The sequence below is a fragment of the Felis catus genome, chromosome X (assembly GCF_018350175.1).
Source record: "Felis catus isolate Fca126 chromosome X, F.catus_Fca126_mat1.0, whole genome shotgun sequence".
In the NCBI taxonomy this organism is placed as follows: domain Eukaryota; kingdom Metazoa; phylum Chordata; class Mammalia; order Carnivora; family Felidae; genus Felis; species Felis catus.
This window is the reverse complement of record NC_058386.1, coordinates 46,023,681-46,046,527: the sequence shown is the minus strand read 5'-3', so window position 1 is coordinate 46,046,527 and position 22,847 is coordinate 46,023,681. Positions and strand designations below refer to the sequence as shown.

The 22,847-nt window shown below is 47.5% G+C and overlaps 1 protein-coding gene across 5 annotated transcripts in view; it reads left to right on the top strand.

Moving 5' to 3' along the window:
• Nucleotides 1-22,847, top strand: part of IQSEC2 (IQ motif and Sec7 domain ArfGEF 2) — a 77,577-nt gene that overhangs the window by 18,239 nt on the left and 36,491 nt on the right. For 2 of the 5 annotated variants that reach the window (XM_019823838.3, XM_019823839.3), the window contains exons 2-3: nucleotides 5,837-5,866; nucleotides 18,305-18,400. In XM_019823838.3, coding sequence (XP_019679397.2) covers nucleotides 5,837-5,866; nucleotides 18,305-18,400 — 126 coding nt within the window. Of the gene's footprint in view, nucleotides 1-5,836; nucleotides 5,867-16,231; nucleotides 16,364-18,304; nucleotides 18,401-22,847 lie in introns of those variants that run through there. The other 3 variants (XM_006943747.4, XM_023248845.2, XM_011291746.3) reach the window with 3 other exon arrangements.

Below are 22,847 nucleotides of genomic sequence, written 5' to 3'. Positions count from 1 at the left end.
TGACACTTCCCCAAATCCAACTGAAATATGAGTAAAGAAACAAAAAAGGTAGGGGCACCTGGGTGGTTCAGTCAGTTGAACATCCAACTTCAGCTCAGGTCATGATCTCATGGTTTGTGAGTTCAAGCCCCCATCAGGCTTGCTGCTGTCAGTGCAGAGCCCACTTCGGATCCTCTGTCCGCCCCCACCCCTACCCCTCCCCTGTTCACGCTCTCTCTCTCAAAAATAAATAATTTTTTAAAAAGAAAAAGAACTAAAAAAGGTAGAAACACACAGGGTCTGGGATGCTGACCAGAAGTAAACTGTTCTACCCAGAGAGCCCCAGAAATGCTTAGGATTTGGAGGGGCTATGAACCGCAGCAGACAGGGTGAGGTGTGGAATTCAAAACAGGGAGAATATTGGAAGTCTGTTAACAGACACTCTTGGCCCCTCCCTGGCCCCATCTAGTGAGGGCCCCACCCCCACCCCTCCAGCCCCATCCCTGCACATAGGGGTTGATTTTTTGGAGAAATTGAAGTTAAGAGGCCCTGGGCTTGGGGATACCAGGTACAATGAAGGATGGGGTGAAACAGGCTTACAAGCATCCTAAAACAGTGGGATCCCAACCTCTTCCACTCCCCTACTTCCAGGACACCGAAATCAGGAGCATACAAGAGGGTAAAGTAATCTTCTCTGAGGAAACTGAAAGTCCCTAGAAAAGGGCCTCCAAAAGATAACATGTGGGAGTCTTCCAACAAAAGAACAGGCTTCAGCCCAGCAACTGTAGTGAAGCCCACCACCTGGCAAGCTCCATCTATCCACAGAGCTTCCTATCAGCTTGTTAGTGTCATGGGAACCAGTCACCAAGGATCACCAGCCAAGGACACTTACTCCCATTTCATATTATGTAAATTAAACCTCAGTACAACTGACATTTAACCTCCCCCCCCTCCCTGCCTGCCCTTGACTAGCAAGCCTTAGGTAGCCAGAGATGATCAGATAGTACAAGTCTGTTTGAAGAAGAACATCAACCTATAAGAGTGACCAAAAAAGCAAGCAAGAAAACAAAAAACAAAGGCACTTGGAGGGAACAGAGGTCACAAAGGGAGGAGAAGAAACCTGGGAAGTTAAAGATAGAATCAAAATAAAGATTTCCACAGAAGGATTAGAAAATAAAAGGTGAGGAAATATCCTAGGAAGCAGAATAACAAGACAAAGAAATAGACAACAGAAGAGAAAAGATGAGAAAATTGGAGGATCAATTGGGGAACTCCAGCATCCGACATTAGGAGTTCCAGAAATAGAGAATGGAGGAAACAGCAGGAAGAAAGTGATCAAAGCCATAATACAAAGTGATCAAAGAAAGTGATCAAAGCCAAGAACATGTCCCAGAACTGAAGGAATGAAAATCCTACTGAGTAACCCGCAAAATAAATGTTAAAATGACCACAGCAAGGTATGCCTGTGGAATTTTAGAATACCAGGCATTAAAGAGAAGATCCTGAAAAGTTCCAGATAAAAAATATGACACACAAAGAATCAAGAAAAAGAATGGCATTGGCTTTCTCAACAGCAACACTGGAGAGCTAGGAGACCATGGAGCAGTGTTCTCAAAAATCTGAACGAACATAATTTCCAACCTAGAAGTCTATACTTGGTTGAACTATCGATCGAGGTTGAGGGTCTAATAAAGACATTTTCAGGCATATGAGATCTAAAGATTCTATGCCCTAGGCCTCATAGGGAGCACTGGGGAATGTGCTCCAGCAAAATGTGGACATAAAGTCAGAAAAAAGGCCAAGGGATCCAGAAAATCCAACACTGAAGAGAGGTGAAAGGAAACCCAGAGTGATGAGGAGAGAAGATCTCAGTGCAAACTTGTTCAGGTCTAGAGAGCGCCCAGTCTCAATTGCACTAGGGACAATGTCTCAGAGGGGGAAAAAATAATCTGATAGATTACCTGATGTGTCAAAACGTATTGAGAGGAGAATTGCACTTCTGGCAGAGTTTGGGGAGAATTGATCATAGATATGAAGAAAACTAAGCAAGCAAGATCATCGTCACCATCATCATCATCACCATCAACAACATCAACACCAGAGAAAAGAAAAAGTTGCATGGAAAAGGAAATGTGGTTATAGCATATGATACAATTTATCCATTATTAGTATTGATATAGTCACAGTAATGTCCGCTACCAGTATTGATTGAGCTAGATGTACACATGGGCTCTTTAGAAATGAGGAGGTAAATACCTGAAAAAGCGGTTAAAAGAGTTGAAAAGGGTTTGTCCCTGAGAGTGGGGGTTGGGGGTGCAAAGGGGGTAGGGTAGGAAATTTGTGTGTTTTGTTACAATCCTTGAAGTACTGGGTGACTTGAAAATCTACATATGTGTATTACTTTGGCAAAAAATGGTAAAAGGACACACAAGAAAATATGTTTCAAAAACAGATTAGCAGCACGAACATATACTTTAGGAATACGAAAGTGCAATCAGAAAAAAACGTGGAAAATGAGTTTTGTGTTAAGATCGTTTTACAATTTGACTTTTTAAACTATTTCACGTATCACTCTAATACAATTAAAAATACTTTAAAAGGCATAAAAGAAGGGCAGGAGTGTTCCAAGTAGCAAATACCAGATGTGCTAGACAAGTAGGTAGGAGGCGGAGTAAGATGGAGAGCTTTGGAGAGTTTGGGCAGGACTGGCAGGGAGGTCTCTGAGGGGAGTCACTGAATGTTTGGTGCAGGAGAACCACGTCAACTGATTTGCAATGAGAAGGGAGTTCTCCGTTGGAGAGACTTGCAGTTAGACCAGGTGATGTCCAGGAGAGAAGATGCCTGGTTGCCCCTGGGCCGGTTCTCAGCTTTTGGAGAGACCTGTATGATCCCTGGACCAGGGTATCTACCTCTTTCCCCTCAGAGCACTGCTGGAAGGAGCCCTGTTCACATTGTCCTCGAAACCCCACATTGGGTAGAAATCACTTAAGAAAAATCCTTGGTCAGGGCACCTGGGTGGCTCAGTCAGTCAGTTAAGCATCTGACTTCAGCCCAGGTCATGATCTCATGGTTTGTGAGTTTGAGCCCTGAACCGGGCTTTGTGCTGACAGCTCAGAGTGTGGAGCCTGCTTTGGATTCATTCTCTCTCTCTCTCTCTCTCTGCCCCTTGCCAGCTCATGCTCTCTCAAAATATATATAAAAAATAAACGCTAAAAAAAATTAAAAAAAAAGAAAGAAAAATCCTTGGTCATATTACAGAAACTTTGGCATTCTGAAGAAACTAAATATTTTAGGGCCCAAAGATTGTTTGGAACTCAGCCAACATAGCCCTGTTGTTTATAAATGAGGAACCAAGGTCCAGACAGCAGTGACTTATCCAAGTCTGTGCCACCTCCCCCAAAATGGTGGCTCAGCTTCATGGAGTAAGAGGTAGACTGACCATTAGGCAGGGCATTTGCCCTCAGAGAGGTGTAGGAAAGCACAGCACTAATGATCATTGGTATCTACACATAGTTAATCATACACTAAATGCATAAAGGGCTGTAAACCTCTGAGGTGGGATGCCCCCCCCTACATTTAGGGTCCCACGATGCCATATACCCTCAAACTAGTAAGAATCAGCCCACAGTGAGGAGAACTGGTTAATTCATTCCTCATCATGGCTTAGAGATCTTTTGCTCCCCTCAGCTGCCATCTTAAGGACTGTAACACCTCATATAGGCCTGCTTTTGGAGTAGAGATAGGTATCTAATAACCTCTCAGAAGAAAGAGCCCTAGAGAGGAAGGGTCTGTCTTGACATTAGGGAAGTCGGATAAGGGAACTCACCTTAACAGTACATATGTGCCCAGCACTGAGCTACCGATACAGTGGCATGTGATGGTAAGAGCACGAGCTTTGGGGTTCATGCCAAGCTCCCCTACTTACATGATGTGTGGCCAATCATTTCAACTTCTCTGAGTCCTCGTTTGATCATCTTAAAGTTGAATGAGTAGTTCCCCCTTTGCAGGATCAAAGTAGATAATGTAGGGAAAGAGTCTGACACTGTGCCTGGTACATATAGGTGCTCAGTGCTGACGGGGGTGATTATATATGTTGCTTATGCTCAAAAGTAGATTGGGGCAGGAGGCCAGTCCATGAGTTCCTGGAGGGTTCATATTTCCAGGTCTGGGTCTGGTATATGGTAGATTGAATCCATGTGTGCTGGGGCTTGGGGGTGGGATGGGGCAGCAAGAAGACCAGCCTGTCTGGAGCAGAGGGTTAGTGTTAGGGAGAGAGGCTGAGGGGCTTGGCCTCAATTCTGTTGGCAGTTGGGGAGTCATTGAAGTCAGACCCCTCTGACCTGGTACCTGTGAATAATTGGGCCAGGCCTCAGAAGCAATCGTGTTGCTGCACAGTGAGATGGAAAGTTTTAATAAACATGAAAAGGTGCTCTGTGGCCCTGGTCATCTGTCCCTTTACAGGACTGTGAGGCCAAAGGTGAGTACCACTGTCCTTGGCTGAACATGTACCATGTGCCAGGCAGACGCTGTGCAAGTCTTACCTGACAAGAGGAGGGATTCTCCCTCCACACACACACCCCATTTTACAAGTGAAAAAGCTGAGGCTGGGCATAGGGGAGTGCCTTTCCCAGAATTACGTGGCTAGTAAGTAGCAGAACTGGGAGCACAGTACTCAACCAGTCAGAGCTTCAACACCCTGATGCTTGCCTGCCCCACCTCGCTGTGAGTGCTCCATTCACTCTTCTAACAAATACTCCCTTCTGAGGTCCACCTCCCCTCCCTGTGCATCCATCTCTTGCTTTGCACTCAGCATAGATGATGCTCCCCTCACTGAGGACAGAGCCTGTGATGTGTTATCTCTGTCTTCTCTGTGGAAAAGGCACGGAGGGGATGGGGGGCACATAAAGGAGGAAGAAGAAGACAAAAGAGATAGGAAAGCCTGCTTCTACACTCTCCCACTTCTTCCAAGTTCCCTGGTCCTTCTTCCTCCCCTTCCCCACCCCTAAGGCACCAGCTTCACTGTCTCAATCCTCCCCCCACCCCACCCCCCACACCCCTCTGAGGAGGAGCTGCCAGAGGGGTGTGGTTCAGATTTCACTCATTCCCTTGGATTCCTTCAAAGCTGTCCTCCACTCCATTCTCTTCTCTCGCAGTTCCTTCACCTCTGAGGGGGCCTCACAATGGAGAAGGCAGGGCCCGTGTAGTAGAACGGAGCCCAGCAGCTGACTCACTTACCCTCTCAGCCTCATTCTGTTCATCTAGAAAATAAGCAGGTTGGACCAGGCAATTGGTGAAGCCTTTGCTATGTTGTTAATAATACCTGGTATTTGTCTGCTGGGTTCCAAAGGGCTTAATCATCCCAACAGCCCTGCCAGGATTGGCGTTGTGTTCCAAGTGGGGAGACTGAGGCTCAGATCCTGAGAAGGGGGGTGGCTTGCCTGGGTCACAGGGCTGGTAGATGGCAGAGCCAATATCTGAAGTGAGGTCTCTCTGGGTTTAAAGCTTGGGCTTTGCCTTGGCCCAAGCTGCAGGCTGCCTCTCAGCCACTCTGATTTGGGCCTTACCTTTCACTGTGACCCACTGGGACCCACATGGTTGGCTCCTGGCACCTCCCTGACCTCACCCCCTACCGTTCCTCCCTTTGCTCAGTGCACTCCGGCCATGCTGTCCTCCTCACTGTCCCAACAAATGGCTAGGCCCTTCGCCATCTTCCAGCCTTCTCACTGGTTCTTCTCTGGATGAGATACCCTACCCCTCATTTTCATAACATGTATTAGGCCACCAGGTCATTGCATAGGGCACAGGGAGAAGAACAGAGAAGAATGCTGACTTTTTTTTTTTTCTGTTTCCCTTTCAGATCTGATGGTGAGAATTCCAGGACAGTCAGGTCAGTACCCCCTTTCTCTAGTAGCAGTTGGGAGATGGGGCAGCGACTGGGGTGGGGCCCTCTGATTTCTAACTTGGGGATCCATGGGCAGGGGTGGGGGCCAACCCCAGGGGTTTTGTCCCATTGGTATTAGGGATGGCTATGGAGCAGACTGGGAGGGCTGGGTGAGTGTGGCAGGCATGGGAAAGGGGTTGAAAATTGTTCCTTAGTCTTTCTGACCCTAGCTACTCTGGGCTGAGCTGGGCTGAACCCCAGAGGGATTCATGGTTGCTGCCCAGATGGGAAAGCCGACTTGCAGAGAGGTCGGCTCTGGACCTGGGACCTTCTCCACCTTTTCCTTCCAGGAGAAGAGGGTATGAGAGAAGTGGGGCTTCTCTGTCTAGTGTTGGTGCTCTACCCCAAACTGCACTAGCCCTGAGTACTGGGATCTGGGTGGACTTTTAATGTGACACAGTCTACACATTAGAAACATACATCATGGTGCCAAGTGCACATTTTTTTGTTTTTACATGCTTGGTAAAAAGGATTTACAAGCTTCAGTAAGTTTTCAGGGTGTGATTAGTTGGCCGCTTGTGGGGGCAGGAGTAAAATGGGGGTAAAGAAAAGGGCTATTTATGAATTTCCCAGGCCTTAACCCATCAGAAGCTTCATGAAGACACAAGTGTGAAGGATAGGGGGTCTGGGTCTACATGGGAATGGTGGGGGGACTCAGGATAAGGCTCGCTCAGGCTCAGCATCTAGGCCAGGGGTGATCTCTGAGATGAGATGGGCCCAGGCAACAAAGGGATGGGATGGGTATACTCAGTCCCAGCCAGGATTGTAACTAGCATATACAGTGCCTTCGTGAAGAGTAGAATCCACTGAGTTGATCAGTTGGAGGAAAGTTCCCCTACTTGTGGCCTCTTGGTTGTGAACCCTTGTACGGGGCACAGCTTGCCCAACCATATGTGGCAACCCAGGTCCTGCCATTCAGGCAGTAGATATGGGAGGGAGGCAGAGGATCCCAGCATACAGATGGAAGTGTGTAATGGGACACACCGTGTCCTGGCATCCCAAGCAGGGGCTATGGGATGAGCACACTGATGAGGGCCAAGGTTGGGACTGTGGGGTGGGAGCACACTTGTGTCAACAGGAAAGCAGGGGAATGTGACAGATGCAGTCAGGCCCAGTGTCCAGGCAAGGAGTACATGACAAGATGCAGTTAGTCCCAGGATGCAGCCAAGGAGGGTGGCATGGGCACAGCCTGTCCTAGCATTTAGGAAGGCACTAGTCTAGCAAAGGACCTGGGTCCCACTGTTCCACTGTGGGTTTGGAGAAAAGCAACCTGGCATGGCTCCAAGCACAGTCATAGGCCTCCACACTGATATCCCTGCTACTTGTTGAAGAATCCTATTAAAGGCATCTCTAGCTCTCAGCTCTTCCAGCAGGGGAGTTCCTGGGACCTATAGCTCAGGGTATTTACTAATGATCATAATCATAAGTCATGATGACATGTATTGGGCCTTTACAACTTATAGAAGTCATCAGGGACTTTCTTTCATTTGATCCTCCTAGTGACACTGTAGGTGGAACCCAGGCTGGCCTTATCATCACTGTTTTAGAGCTGAAGAAACTGAAGCTTGGGCTGGTTATGGGTTTTGCCTACAGCCACGCAACTCATAGATGGCTGGGCCAGGATTCAAACCCAGGTCTGCCTGGCACCAAGCCCGGAGCCCTGCCCACGCTGTCACTGTGGGAGCTCTTGACAGCCTTGCAGATAATAATAATCATCCTCATCATCATCCTAATATTAGTAATAATAGCAGTTATCATTTGCTCCTCGCATATTAAGAACTCTGAACATGATCTTATTTAATGTTCATAACAGCCCTATTAGATGTAGATTGGGATCCCTGATTTACAGATGAGGAAAATGAGGTTCCCCAGAGGGTCAGTGCCTTGCCCAAGGAAAGAAAAGCAATAGGTCAGGGTAGCATCACTCTGACTCATACCCTGTGCTGTCTGGTTCCAAAGCCAGCATTTGTTTTATGGAGACTTGCTTCCCGACATCCATCCTGTGTCCACAGCCCAGGAGGCTACAGCAGCCTTGAGGACTCAGCAGTTGGGAAGCAAGGGTCACACTTGGGCTGTGGAAGGGTCTTAAAACATAGCACTTGTGGGGAAGATCTTGCAAACCTGATTGGTAGACCCTTGAACTTGGAACCAGGGCTGTGTGAGGATGCTCACAGGACCACATGTAAATTCTTGAGCTGGCTTCAGCTAGGGGTCTAGGGAGAGCTTCCCGGAGAAGGCAGAATCTGATCTGGGCTGTGGAGGACTGACATGCAGGCTTTGCAGTGGAGGGTGGGGGCACATCCCTGGGAATGTAGCCAATATGCATCAGAAGTGAGGATGGGACTCCAGGGGGGCGCAGTTGGCTGGGCAAAAACAGATCCGGGCAGGAAAAGAGCTAATGTTAAAGTTCAGAACACGGACTGATACCTTCTGTCATCAGTGGGAGCCAGGGAAGGCTAGAGGGGAGAGGCTGAGCTCTGCAGCATACCAAGGGCAGCAAGTAGATCCAGGTAAAGGGCTCCATTTATGGCAGGTCACTTTCTAGTTATGTGCTTTTGGACAAATCTGTTCATCCCTTGGAGCCCCAGTGTCTTTATCTAATAAGCACTGTGTGTGCGTAAAAGAGAGAGGCTGGGGTGGGGGAGAAGAAACACCAAGGAGAGGAGCGAGGCCTTGGCAGTTGTGGAAGCAGGGTAGGTAGATTGAAAACCACGGAGGCCTGAGGGCTTCTAAGTATGGGGTGGCAGAGGAAGTGTGGAGTCTAATTAGAGCTGAACAGCTGGTGTTGCGCGAGGGCTGTGGGCACAGGAAGGTGCCTGGACTTCCTGTAGGTTTGTGAGAAGTTGTTAAGCCTACAGGCACTTTAAACCAAGGCCCTTGGAGGGCAATGGCTCAAGTTCACAAAGCCAGCTCTTAGCAGAGCCTGTTTCCTAGCCGGTGTGCTCTCTGCAAAGTCACTGAACTTCTCTGATCCTTGGTTTCCTGGCCGGTGAAATGAGGATGAAGATTCTGACTTGTCCAGGTCAGATGAAAGAAATTAAAGTAAAACAATGTTCAGCATAAAATAGTGCTCAATATGTTGTAGTGCCCTCCACCCTCCTCTACGCCCAATCCACTGTCTCTTACTGGATGGTCAAGCTTGAGAGATGTGGAGAAGTGTGGGGAGAGGCAGGAGGGGCCAATACCTCCCAGGGGTCCCAGATTTGGAGGCTCTGCCACAGTAGGGAAGGTCGGGCTGAAACTGGGGGGCCTTGGGGACAGGGCTGGGGTTGCCAGGCACACAAGGAGGAGAGCCGAAGAGGTGGCCTGTTGCTAGGGAAGGAGGGAGGAGGTGGGGGAGCCACTGACACCCACAGAGCCAGGGATGTCCCCATGGCAACGGGAGCCCGCTGCATTTGGGAAGAGAAGTGGGAGGAGGAGCCATGGTTGGCTCTGTTCCCAGAGGAGGCCTCCCACTCTAGGCCTCAGTGCCCCCATCTGCCAAACGGGAGTTTGGATTAGGTAATCTCTAAAATGCTTCCTTGTTTTGACCTCCTGGCAATCTGGGGTGGCTGAGACTGCAGGGATCTTCCAAGGCTCCCCCATCCACAAGTCGAAGACTCCACCAGTCCCTGGAGGCAACCCAGCTGTGTTGGGAGTCTTCCCTTCCCAGGCTGAGTCCTGTTCAGCATAGCCTGGTTGCCCGCCCTGCCCCAGCCCTCTGTTCTCACCACTTCCTGTGCCTGAAAACCTTGTCACTTAGTGTCTGCTGAAAGCTTTCTGGCTCTGGGAGCCCAACTCCAGTCCTCCTCACTCTGAGAAGCCTTCCCTGGCTGCCCTAGTCCACCCTGCCTACTTTCTCCCTCCTGGGATGCTCTGACCCCAGAGTTGCTCCTCCTGCTGCCCTTAGTATTCACTGCTGCCGTTTATCTGGCAGCTTCTAAGATCTGGGCTCCACACAAGATGCTTGACAGGCTCAAATCTTTGCAGTCCATCTGTGGTATCATATCGCAGACTCCCATTTTACATATGAGGCAGTTCTCTGTGAGGTTCCCCAGGTACCATGTGGTGGAGCCAAGCTTGGAACTTGGCTCTGTATTATTGCCAGTACCCTGGGCCTGAGGTGGGGTGTTAACAGTAGGAGCACTTACTGAGTGTTAGCTAAAGCTGTTATATGCCAGGCACCATGCTGGGCACTTTACCTATATTCTCTCATTTAATGTCCATAACGATGCTAGAGGGTGTATATTCTTGTCATTTCGCTGATGAGGAAACTAATCTTAGGGAGCTGAAGGCATTTATCCCGTAGTAGAACTAGGATAGGAATTCAGACCATCAGAGGTGCAGTCACCACAGTATACTGGGGTCAACTCAGTTGTATTCCAGAAGCACGTAGAGCATTCCCTATGTACCATACCTGTGTTGGGTGGTCTGTTGGGGGTGGGGAGACAGAAGCGGGGTACAGACACAGATATGCCAGCTCCAGCAAGCCCAAATGAGAGTGTGCTGAAGAGGAGAGGCCAGTTGTAAGGACAAGAGTCTGGAGGGGGTACAGCTGGAATAACAGTGAGATAGAAGAGGATGGTGTGGGGGAGTTGGGTAATTTTCCGAAAGAAGGTGCCATTCCAGGAAGATCCTGAGGGACAAGAAGGGGTAAGAGGGTCTTCCCTCCCCTTCCAGTTTGTGTTCCTCTGCCTCCGCCTGGCCTAGCCCCAGGAAGTGGGTGACCCTTAAGCTGGCTGCGTGCCTGGTTGGAACCAAAATAAACTTGCCTTCTCTCTCTTCCCCTCCCCTTGCCTCTGTCCCCTCTGTCCTGGCTTTAATTAGCAGCCCCGGGGATGAGTCACTTGGCAGCTGGGGAGGGAGGCTGCACAGAGCCCAGTCAAGCCCCGACTCCTGCCCTGAGCTTTGTGGGCAAGCGCCACTGTGTTCATGCGCCTGTGTGTGCTCCTGCATGGCCCCTGCTTCTGTGTCTGTGCGGGCGTGAGGAATGCAGAGGTGCTGGCATGTGTCCATGTGTGTCTGGGTATCTGCATAAAAGCATATCCAGCCATTGCTGCCTTTGTTTCTGCGTGCCACTGAATGTCAGTGTGTGTGAGTGTGTGGCTATAGTGTGCGTCTGTGGAAGCAAGTGTCAGGAAATGAGGGAGCATTTGAATGAGCAAACACAAACACTTTATGATTGCACCCACCCCTCCCTACATAATGTTCTTTATGTGGTCTTGCTTATGCAAACCCTGCACTTATATCCCCAATTTTCCCTTGTCTGAGTCTGGGTACATTTTGTTGCAGGGAACAGAAACCCACTCAAACTCACTCCAGAATGTAAAGGGTGGGGGGTGGACTATTGTGAAGCTACATCTCACCGAATCTGAGAAATTAAGTGTGTGTGTGTGTGTGTGTGTGTGTGTGTGTGTGTGTGTGTGTATAGTCAGGCCTCACACCAACTGGAAGCAGGACCAAGAAATCGAGGACCAAGATTACTTGCCCTAGCTCCCTCTCCCTCCTTCTCTGTCTCTGCATCTCCAGGCCCATGTCTCATCTCTCTGTGTATCTCATGGCTTGCTTGGTCTCTGTCATCTCTTTGTCACTGACTCACCTCTCTGGACTAGCTTCATCTGCGTTTGCTTATACGATCTGATGTGGCTGCCAACCTGGAAGCTTAAGGGTCCGTTCCATATGACAGTGTTTCTGTCTAGCCTATGGGAACAGGCGGCAGCAAGGGGCTGTAGGTGGGAGTCAGTTCTCTTAGAAGTGGGTGAGGGTAGAGAGGTCAAATACATCTCCAGCTAGCAGTTATTGTGGGTCCACACATGAGGTCAGAGCCTCGGGGGCGGTCTGCTCAGAAGCCCATGGTTGTTAAATTGCCTGTCCATTAAGGTTTTGGTTCCTTTTCTAATGCAAGTTGACCTTTGCTCACTGTGCTTTCAAGTTCCATGCACTTGCATTAAAACACCCTCATTTTATCTAAATAATTCCCCCCTTTTTATGCCAGAACAGCTTTTAAGTGCACAGTGAATATTACCATTGCTACCAGTGTGTGGTGATTTTCATAGCATCAGAACAACTAACATGGTACAGCTACTACTGAGTTCTTGGTTGCTTCGGGAATTTTCACATTTTATTAGTGCAGGGACTGAATTTATAGTTATCTGCAGTATATAATTATAAGTGCACATTATCAATATTATCAGCTTGACGCTTGGGCTTACTTTTCCATTAATACAAACCCCTGCAGTTTTACATTAATTACAGAGAGAATTAATGACCTCTTAGACAAGTTTTCACCTATGAGTAAAGAGTTCGGAACCAGCTGTGCCCATAATGACTGTTCTCCAGATGCAGGGGCAATGCCCACGGCTTTGACTTTGGCCTTTGCCTCGCATCCTCTGGCTGAGACTGAGGGGCTGCCCACCGCCTCCTTGGGGGCCTCCTGTTTCTGGCTTGCATATAGAAGGTGCTGTTATTTTTAATATTTTTAATAGGAATGATAGTTTCCTTATTATCATTAAAGCCATCTTCTATGTGTAAACGGTAAATATGAGGTTGGAGAGATTATCCCAGGTTCAAGGTAGAGTCTCCTTCAACTTCTCCCCTCCCCCCTTTTTACTATTCCAAATATTAATAATTGCTTTGATCTGCAAAATGTCTGCTGTGTATTGGGTACTGTTAGGGAGCATTTGGCACACATTCTCTTTAAGCCTCCTGGCCACTCTGCCAAGTAGAGATGATTGTGGGCACTTTACAGCTGGGGAAACTGAAACCTGTAGAGGTAAAGTGACTTCCCAGAGTCATCCATCCATCCACCCACCTATCCAACCACCCATCCACCCACCCACCCATCCATTCACCCCATCTATCCACTCATTCACTCAAGGATGATTTCTTGAGTACCTACAATGTGCCAGGCACTGTGCTAAATTAGATTCAGCTGATATACTGATGAATCATAAAAGTCTGCTCTGAGGAAACTCACTGTCCAGGAGGGAAAGAGATGAGGAAATAGACAATTACAGGGGAAGTATAGGGCGGGAGCATCTCAGAAGTATACTGTACCCAGCCTGAGGGGCTGGAAGGCCTCTCTAAGCTGATACCTAGGCTGAGACTTGGAGGATGAGTACAAGCTGGCCAGGTGAGGACTGGGGGTGGGGTGAGGTGAAGCCGAGAGGAGAGAGTTGCAGGCAGAGCAGGAAATGTATGCTGGAACTGTGGGAGGCGTGTTTGGCACCTGTGTTTGTAAAGAATTAAAGCTGTTTCTGCAGAGGAATGAGACTGTCATAAGCCATGGGCTGGGAAGGGCGCAGAAGGTAAATTGGGAGGCTGTAACTGGGACCCCAGTCAGTTAGACCCAGAGCTGAGGAGCTGCAGGACCCAGGAGCACAGTTTCCTTGCTTCCAGGCGCACCTGGTCCTGGTACCCACTGTGGGTCAGCCTGGGCAGCATCAGGCCAGGATTCTAGTGACCACAGTGCCCTCTAGTGTCCACCAGCCCATCTTGCAGCCTCCACCTCAGTGTGGATTGTCTACCACCACCACGATGTGCTGACCTGTGTGTCTGGGTGCCCTGTGCTGGATTCTGGGGACACTGGGATAAATAAGGCAGCACCCCTGTCCCCACAGAGCTCCAGGCCCAGAGGGAGAATCAGCTTGTGGACAGACAAGGCTGAGACAAGTGCAGGGTGGGAAGGAAACAGGGAAGGGGCCAGGGCCTGTTCCAGGGGCACAACCTGTAAGCTGACTTGTGAGGAACTAGGGGGAGCTAGTGAGGTGGGGAGGTGGCAGTGGGGGTGGGTGGTGGGAATGGATTTTTGAGCAGAGGCAAAGATGAGGCTGGGACAGCAGTGTGGCAGAGAATGTAAGCACTCCTGTCTGGGTGGAGCACTGGTTGAGGATCAGGGGCAGGGGAAGGCTGAGTCTAGCTGGGGGGGGGGGGGGGTAGGAGTCAGCTCAGAGAAGGTTCTAGGAGGCCTGCCACTAGCTCATGGTGGGCGCTTAGCGAATGGAATCATATAAGGAGCTTCCCTGCTCTTTTGGGATCATAAACCCATGTGAGGATCTGATGAAAGCTACACTTTCCCCCCAAACATGCTGTTACTCATTAATATTTTCCATACAACTTCAGGGGCTTTGAGGAACTTCCCCTCCCCCAGTGCCTGTACATGAACCACAGGCTGCCAAACTGCTCTTTGTGTAAATACCAAAACTTTATCGTGGCCTCTGAGGCTCTGTGTGATTAGAACCCTGCCTACATCTCCAGTCTCACCTCTCTCCCCTTTGCTTTTTCCACTCAGCTGCATTGGCCTTCTTGCAGTTCCTGGAAATATCACCTCAGATCGTTTGCTCAAATTGTTTCCTTTGCCTGGAACACTCTCTCCTGCTGCCTCCTCTTTTTGCCCAGCTTAATTCCATTAGCTGTTGAATGTCTGTCTCCTCTCACTTGGATATGAGCTCCATGAGATTAGGACATTGACTACCCTGAGCCCCTGCTGTATCAGGCCCCTGGCCCAGTGCCGGGTCCACAGGATCTGTTGAATAAGTGAATGAAGGCCTCTGGTGCCCTGTGGCTGGGTCAAGCTGCTCACCATTAATTCCTTCTTCCTTTCAGCCCCTGGTGGGTCATCACATGAATCTACCCAACAGCCTCAGATATGTCTGAATTCCAGGAGTGGCTCAGAGATATTTTCCTAGAATCCTCCCCATCCCTGAAACAAATAGGCTTCCCGTGGGTCTCCCCTGTCTTCTTGGGAGACGTGTCAGACTCCTTTAGGCTCAAGCTGACTCTACACCATAGATGTGCATTCGTTTCACTGAATCATCACAAGAACCCATGAGGTAGAAATTGCCACTTGTCTTTTAGAGATAAGGTAACTGAGCCTCAGAAGCGTTATCCAGCTGGAAAGTGGTAGAGCTGGGACTTGTACTTGCTCTACCAGGCACCCAGGTGTGGGATCTTGGCCTTAACACAGGAGAAGGAGCTTGCCCAAGGGCCACAACATCAGCCTTATGGCCAGGACTAGAATTTCTGTCTCTCAACTCCTACCAGGCCAAGAGGAAGGTCTGGGCCAGAGGTGCAGCCATTAGGGCAGTAACTGCAAATGGGCACAGAGCACAGCGGCTGCAGGAGCTAGGAGAGTTGCTCAAGGAGAGAAAAAAGCAGGGGTCAAGGCCAGAGCTCTGGGGACCAGGGTCTTTAGAGGGTAGGAAGAGGGAGAAGAGACCACAAAGGGCCTGCAGATGCCAACTTTGCAGTGGTCCGGAGGGCCTATCTCTCTCAACGGCTTTGGCTTTCTTGAGAGGAACCAGCTGCCCCAGCAGGGAGGCAGGAAGGCAGGAAGGCTGGCCTGTTGCCTGTCAGTTCCTATTCCTTCTAGATCATTGCCCCCCTGGCCCCTCCCAGGGCCGCCTTCTGCTCAGAACAGCCAGGGGCCTGGGCTCTGGGGCTGTGAAAGGACAAGAGCACTCTGAGCTGGATCTGTGGGACTCTTCAGGAATCCCCCATCCTTCCAACCCTCCAAATTCTCTCCTTTCTCCAGCCTCATCCAAAGGAAGGAGAGAGAGAGAGATTCCTGTGATGAGTAGGTGGGGAGTCAGGGCATCTGGATTCTAGTCTGACTGGCTGTGTGAACATTAGCAAGACTCTTCCCCTCTCTAGGCCTCAATTTCCCCATCTGTAAAGTCAGGCAGGGCAGTTTCCTTGGAAGAAGAGCCTCTTGATGGAGAATGGTGTTTCTTCTGATTTTTGCTTTTCTCTTCAGGGAGCATTTCTCGTAGCCAGTCCTGGGAAGCATACACAGGAGAATGCAAGCTTATTGCAGTAGTCAAGCATATTGGCCAGGGTCTTGCCTTGATTTCCCCAAATGGGTGATTTGAATATTACTTGATCTGCAGCATCCAGGCACAACAACAAAACATGGTCTCTAATTGTGCAGAAGATGAGAATGTGAAAAGCTTCTGTGGAAAAGTTTCTGTACTCACAAGCCAGCAATATGGCCGAGGGGACCGATCCAGATCTGGGGAATGGTCAAACCAGGTCTCGATCTTGGGGTTCTGCCACTTTGTAGCTGTAGTACCGGTACTGAATTACTTAATGTCTCTCCATCTGAGTTTTCTTGTCCGGAGAATAGGGCTAGTGACACACACTTGACAGGGTTCTTGGGGGAGATTCCAGCAGAGATGCACATGGGGAGCCTAGCCTGGGGTTTGGCCCAGAGGAGTCACTGTGAGTTCTCAAAACTGCTTCCCCTTACTTGGAGTTCCCAGCCCTCCTGAGGGAGCAGGGGAAGGAACAAAGTTTCCAGTTGCAGTCTGGCCAACAGCCCAGCTGGCCTGGCCCCGCCTCCTTGGTTCCTCCTTCTAGGGAAGGGCTGGGAGGAGGGGGTGGTGACACAGTGGAGGCACCGCCCGGCCAGGGGACCTGCCCTCGGGACAGGTCCAGACCCATGGAGCCCTCCGGGAGGAGTAGCAGGTAGGAACCTAGCCCCCCCACCCCCGACCCTGCAGCCTGACCCCCTCCTTCCCTGCCCCGGCCTGGACTTGGTCCTTGGGCTGCTGATTCAGCAGCCTCCTGGCTTCCTGGTTCCTGGCTCCCCTCTTGGACTCTTGGAGGCCTTTGGCTTGGGGAGGGAGCTAGCGAGAGAGGGTGAGCGCATGGGCATCGGGGTGCCCCCCCCCCGCACTGTGAGGACCCTGGAGCCCTGAGCAACACAGTCCATGGCCTATGAGGGGTGTAACTAGTGGCTGCTTTGGCATGCTAGCCTGGCTCAGCACTGCAGGGCTCCCCCATAGCCGCTGAGATTCTCTGATACTAACATTCCAGCAGCCTAAGGGTCTCTGTGTCTCACATTTAATGAGATAATGAGTCAAGGACTGGGGCTGGTGACTGGCACATAGATGGCACTTGAGAGACAGTCATTCTGATGATGATGCTTATTCCAGAGTCTCTGACAAGAACAGGCTCAGATTCCAAGATTCTCTATAAGGATCTAAGATTTGGGCATCCTCAGAATCACAAGTGAGATGCTGGGCAGCTGGCCTGGCCTGCAGCCACATCTCCTGGCCTTTACTTGGGCTTTGGAATGGCCAGGCCATGACCACAATCTGCCTTCAGGGGCATGTGGGGGAGAGGGGCTGGCTGACCTGGAAGGGCCAGTTCCACTCCCAGCACCTGCCCTGCTCAGGGTAGACCAGGCCCTCAGCCTCACTACCCTACTGTCCCTCCTCCCCCAGGCCCATTCTCTGGACTTTAATCATGGGAAGCAGGAGGTACAGGGGCCTTTGGACCCTGTGCTAGGGGTGGGGGTACAGCGCTGGGGGGGGTGGAGTGTGGGCCGTGTCCTGGGCTAGGGTCACAGCACTGGCCTTGGAAGCAAAGACTCCTACTGGGAACCACCCTGTCCTCTGGCTCACTGGGCTCCACCCACCCACTCAGCCCCAGTCCCATCCGTCACTTAGGCCACTGAGACCTTGGCAGCTCTCCTCCCGCCCTCGCCTCTCCTCTCCTTTGCTCTGGCGTTCTCTGCCTCTCCCTGTCCTCTCTCTGTGTCTTTTGTGTCACCATTCCTCTGTCTTCCTCTTTCTCTTTCTCCTTTTCTGTCTTACTCTTTCCGTGTCTCTTTCAGTTTCTCTCTGTCCCTCTCCCTCTCCTCCTACAGTGTTTCCTCCACCCACCTGGCCTGGGTTCTTCCCCCTCTTTGGATCCAGAATCTCCTCTCCCTCCATGCCTTCCTCCCTTCTTGTAAGGGGTCTTCTATAAGGGGGAGCCCCCCATATATCTTTTCCCTTTCTCTTTCATCCCCTCTCCCCTTCCCTCTTTCCTACCTGTGTGGCGTCTGGTGTGAGGAGGGCTCCCTTCCCCCTTCCCTGCTGTGGTGTCCCAGTGTCTCCGTGGCTTAGGTCCCCATGGAGTCACCTGGAACACAGGAGGCCCAGACTGGCTCTTTTGTCTCTGCTGCCCCCTGTTGTCGTTGTGTTCTGTTTGTGGTTCGAGTGCCGTCCTCTCTTTCTTGACTTTGTGGTTTTTTTTCTTTTTTTCTTCCTTCCTTCCTTCCTTCCTTCCTTCCTTCCTTCCTTCCTTCCTTCCTTCCTTCCTTCCCCTCTTTCCCTCCCTCCTTCCTCTCTTTCCCTCCTTCCTTCCTCCCTTCCTTCCTTCCTCCCTTCCTCCCTTCCCTCTCTCCCTTCTCTCCCTTCTTCCCTGCCTCCCCACCTCCCACCCCTCCTCTTCATTCCCAATCCTCCACCCATTCTTCCCAGTCTTCCCTTTCCCCTTCTCACTTCCTCATCCCTACTCCCCACCCGGCCTCTCCCTTCCCTCCCTGTCTCTTTCTCTGTCTCTCTGTCTCTCTGTCTCTCTCTCTCTCTCTCTCTCTCTCTCTCTCTCTCTCTCTCTCTGTCTCTTGCTGTCTCTCAGGTCCACAGCGTGTCATACTCTACACCAGTATTGCTGTCCTACTCAGGTCCTTGACTCCATGAAGCTTACCCCCTCAGGCAGGCTGGCAGAGAGCAGGTAAGAGCTAGACCCATCCTTCCCCTCATCCTTCACCCTTCCAGACAAATCTGCAATAGCATTGCCAGACCCTCTCCCCCATCTCCCTTTAGCCCCCCTGAGTGATTGTGGAATGAATGTCTGAGCATGTGAGAAGAGTGACTGGGAGACCAGGTAGGAGACCAAAGAGGAGATTCAGATTCTGTTTGTAGTTTATGCTTCCTTAAAAATCCTTCCACAGATACACGTCCCCATTCCCAAAGGCGGGAGTGGTTGGTTCTACAATATGTAATATTTGAGCTGTTTTGAAGGATGAGTAAGAGTTTGCCAGTTGGATAGGATGGAGAAGGATGTTTAGGCAGAGGGAACAATCACCCACACCTTTGAGAACATTATTTCCAAGTTAATGAGAAATCACATTTTACATTTTCTAATTATAAGGCAATAAAGTGAAATATAGCAACAGCAAAAAAAAAAAAAAAATAGACCCATTTGAAAGTTTAAAAAAACACTTGTGTGAAAGAGGAAATAAGAATGGAATTTATAGACTATTTAAGATAAATATCAATTATAGACTACTTAGAATAAATGTCAATGGGAATACTGTATATCAAAACCTATGGGATGTGACCATGGGGGTTCCCAGAAGAAAATGTAGAGTCTTAAATGTTTTTATTAGGGAACACAACAGTTTAAATTAAACAAATTATCCCACTCAAAAATTTAGAAAAATAACAACCAAATGAAAGCAGAATAAAGTAATTACTATAGATAAAACCAGAAATTAATGACATAGAAAACAAAAGATTTGATAAACTAAGAGGTGGTTTTTGAAAAGACCAGCAAACTAGACAGACTATTCTCTGGCAGATATGACTGAGTAAAAAGCAAGAAGAAACATAAATAAAATAAGGTATGATGAAGGGGATTTAACCACAGATTTTGAAGAGATGAAAAAAGTCATAAAAGATGCTCTGTATAATTTTATACCAATACATGTGAAAATATAGGTGAAATGGGTAGTTTTCTAGGAAAATATAAATTACCAAAATGACTTAAGGAGTGACAGAAAACTTGAATAGAACAATATAGAAGAAGTTAAAAATATGGTCAAAGTTTTCTCCTCAGAAATGGTACCAGGACCCAACTGGTATTACGGAAGTGGTGGTATGATGGAAGTTTTATTGAATCTGGAAAGATCAGATAATGGAAAAAGATGGGCAGCTCCACTTCATTCCAGAAAACTAGTATAACTGGATAGGTTTAGAGAAGGAGAGAGAGAGAGAATGAACTATAGCCCAATCTCACATTTCAATAGTCATACATTTTTTAAATAAAAGATTATCAAACTGAATCCATCAGTGTATTGAAAGAAGAACATATCGTGACAAATGAAAGTTTGTCCCAGCAGTGCAGGGATTGTTAAACATTAGGAAAGCTGTTATTTTAATGGATTACATTAATAGATTAAAGTAAAAAGAATGTATAACTATCTCCATAAATGCTGAAAAAATAATCTGATAGAATTATGTATCTGTTCTTGGTTTTAAAACTCTTAGTAAGTGTCCTAGTTATTTCTTACTTGTATTGGTATGATTTGTTACACAGCCATAGATAACTAGTACAGTAAGCTGTCAGTGAAAACATCCTTATTTTGATAAATAATTTTTTATCAGAAACCAAAGATAATCACCAAATTTAATAGTGAACTACTAGGTAAATTCCTATTAACCTCAGGAACAAAATAAGTGTGACTGCTATCACTGTCACTAACCAACATTTTTTCCTAGAAGTTTTTTTTAAATTTAATTTTTTTATACTAGAGAGAGAAAGTGAGTGAGCACGAGCAGGGCAGGGGCAGAGAAAGAGGGAGAGAAAGAGAATCCCAAGCAGGCCCAGCGCTATCAGCGCTGAGCCTAATGTGGGGTTTGAACTCATGAACCCTGAGATCATGATCTGAGCCGAAACCAAGAGTCAGACGCTTAACCCACTGAGCCACCCAGGCGCCCCATCAACATTTTTTTCTAAAACTTTTAACCAGTAGGATTAAAAACAGAAATAAGTGGTATAAATATTAGAAAGAAAGAGTCAGAATTAGCACTATTTGGAGATGATCTGGTTGTCTACTTAGATAATCAAAGAGAATAAAAGGGAAAATTATTAGAACTAATAAGAAAATTCAGTGAGATGGCTAGATACAAGATAAATATATACCCAAACCATTAGCTTCTCTGAATAGCAACAATAACTAATTAGAAGACATAATAGAAATAGATCCCATTCACAATAGTAAGACAAAATGATAAAATTACTAGGAATTGACAAGAAACATGAAATACTTCTCCATAGAAAACTAGAAAATTTCATCAAAGGCTGTAAGAAGACTTGAATAGTCAACGATCCTATCCTGTTCCTGGATGCGAAGATTGAATATAGTAAAAATGACAGTTTTTTCCTCAATCTGATCAAAAGTTTCAATGCATTTCTCACTAAAATTTCAGTGGTATTTTCTTTGGGAATTGGGCAATTGGATTTTAAAGCTCATTTAGAAGAGTAAATGCCCATGAATTACTAAGAAAATTTTGAAAAAGAAGAACAATGAGTGGGAACTTATACAAAATTACCATAAAGCTGCAGAAATTACAATCCTATATCATCACAGAAATAGAGAATTACATACAGGGAACAAAATAGAGAGTTTAGAAACAAAACCAAATATTCATATGGGAATATAATTTATGATTAAAAAACACATTTCAAATTAGTAGGGAGTCAGTAAATGGGATGGGACTATTGGCTACCATTTGGGAAAAAACTAAGTTAAACCTCTGTCTCACATAAAATCAAATACAAAGGATAAAACTGCAAAAGTATCAGAAGACAATACAGAATATTTTTATCATAGTAGGATGGAGAAGCTTTTCTGAGCATGACTTAAGAACCCAGAAGCCATAAAGTAAAGAACAATAATTTTGACTACATTAAAGTTGAGAACTTCTGTGTAGAGAAAGAGACTATACACAAAATTAAAACATAACAGCCCTGGGGCACCTGGGTGGCGCAGTCGGTTGAGCGTCCGACTTCAGCTCAGGTCACGATCTCGCGGTCCGTGAGTTCGAGCCCCGCGTCGGGCTCTGGGCTGATGGCTCGGAGCCTGGAGCCTGTTTCCGATTCTGTGTCTCCCTCTCTCTCTGCCCCTCCCCCGTTCATGCTCTGTCTCTCTCTGTCCCAAAAATAAATAAACGTTGAAAAAAAATAAAAAAAAGACATAACAGCCTAGGAAAAAGGATTTGGTACATAAACATCAGGCAAAAGTTAAGATCTCTGTTTATATATAAATCATCTCCTGGAAATCAATAAGAAAAAGATGTATACCATCTTTTAGAATAGAGAAATTACATGATTTGGCAATTCAGAGAATAGATATCCATTAGCTGATGAATGAGAAAATAACTAAAACAAGAACAAAGTACCAATTTTAAAGTGCCAAAATTTAAAAGATTGAGGAAACAGAAACACTGTTTCCAGTGAGGAAACAGAATCATGTTCCATGATTGGAGTGCAAATTGGTACCATTTTTTATGGCACCAATTTGTCAGTTGCCCCACCCCCACCCCCAATCTTAAATGTGGGTATACTTCCAACCTGAGAACCATGTCTTGAAAGTAGATTTCTCTAAGGCTTTACTACTAGATGGTCCTCCAACCAGAGGTCTTTTCTAAAGCATTCAATCCCAACTTTGAGCATAAACCATACTGTGCGACTCTTTATCACATGCCCTTTTAGGATAGCATTCTCAACCAACTCTTTTTTTTTTTTTAATGAAATTTATTGTCAAATTGGTTTCCATACAACACCCAGTGCTCATCCCAACAGGGGCCCTCCTCAATACCCATCACCCACCCATCCCTCCCTCCCACCCCCCATAAACCCTCAGTTTGTTCTCAGTTTTTAGGAGTCTCTTATGTTTTGGCTCCCTCCCTCTCTAACCATTTTTTTTCCTTCCCCTCCCCCATGGTCTTCTGTTAAGTTTCTCAGGATCCACATAGGAGTGAAAACATATGGAATCTGTCCTTCTCTGTATGACTTATTTCACTTAGCATAACACTCTCCAGTTCCATCCATGTTGCTACAAAAGGCCATATTTCATTCTTTCTCATTGCCACGTAGTATTCCATTGTGTATATAAGCCACAATTTCTTTATCCATTCATCAGTTGATGGACATTTAGGTTCTTTCCATAATTTAGCTATTCTCAACCAACTCTTAATGAAAAGGTTGTATGATGTATGCTTCTCAAAATAAAGGCTGGATTATGTGAGTAGGACTAATCTTTATTTTTAGCCAGTCTATAAAGATGTTAAAGCAACAGAAATAAGTTTTATCTACATTTTAAACAAAATGTGCATTCCTTTGGCCCACCAATTCAACTTTTAGGAACCTATTCTTCAAAACTGCTTCCAGACAT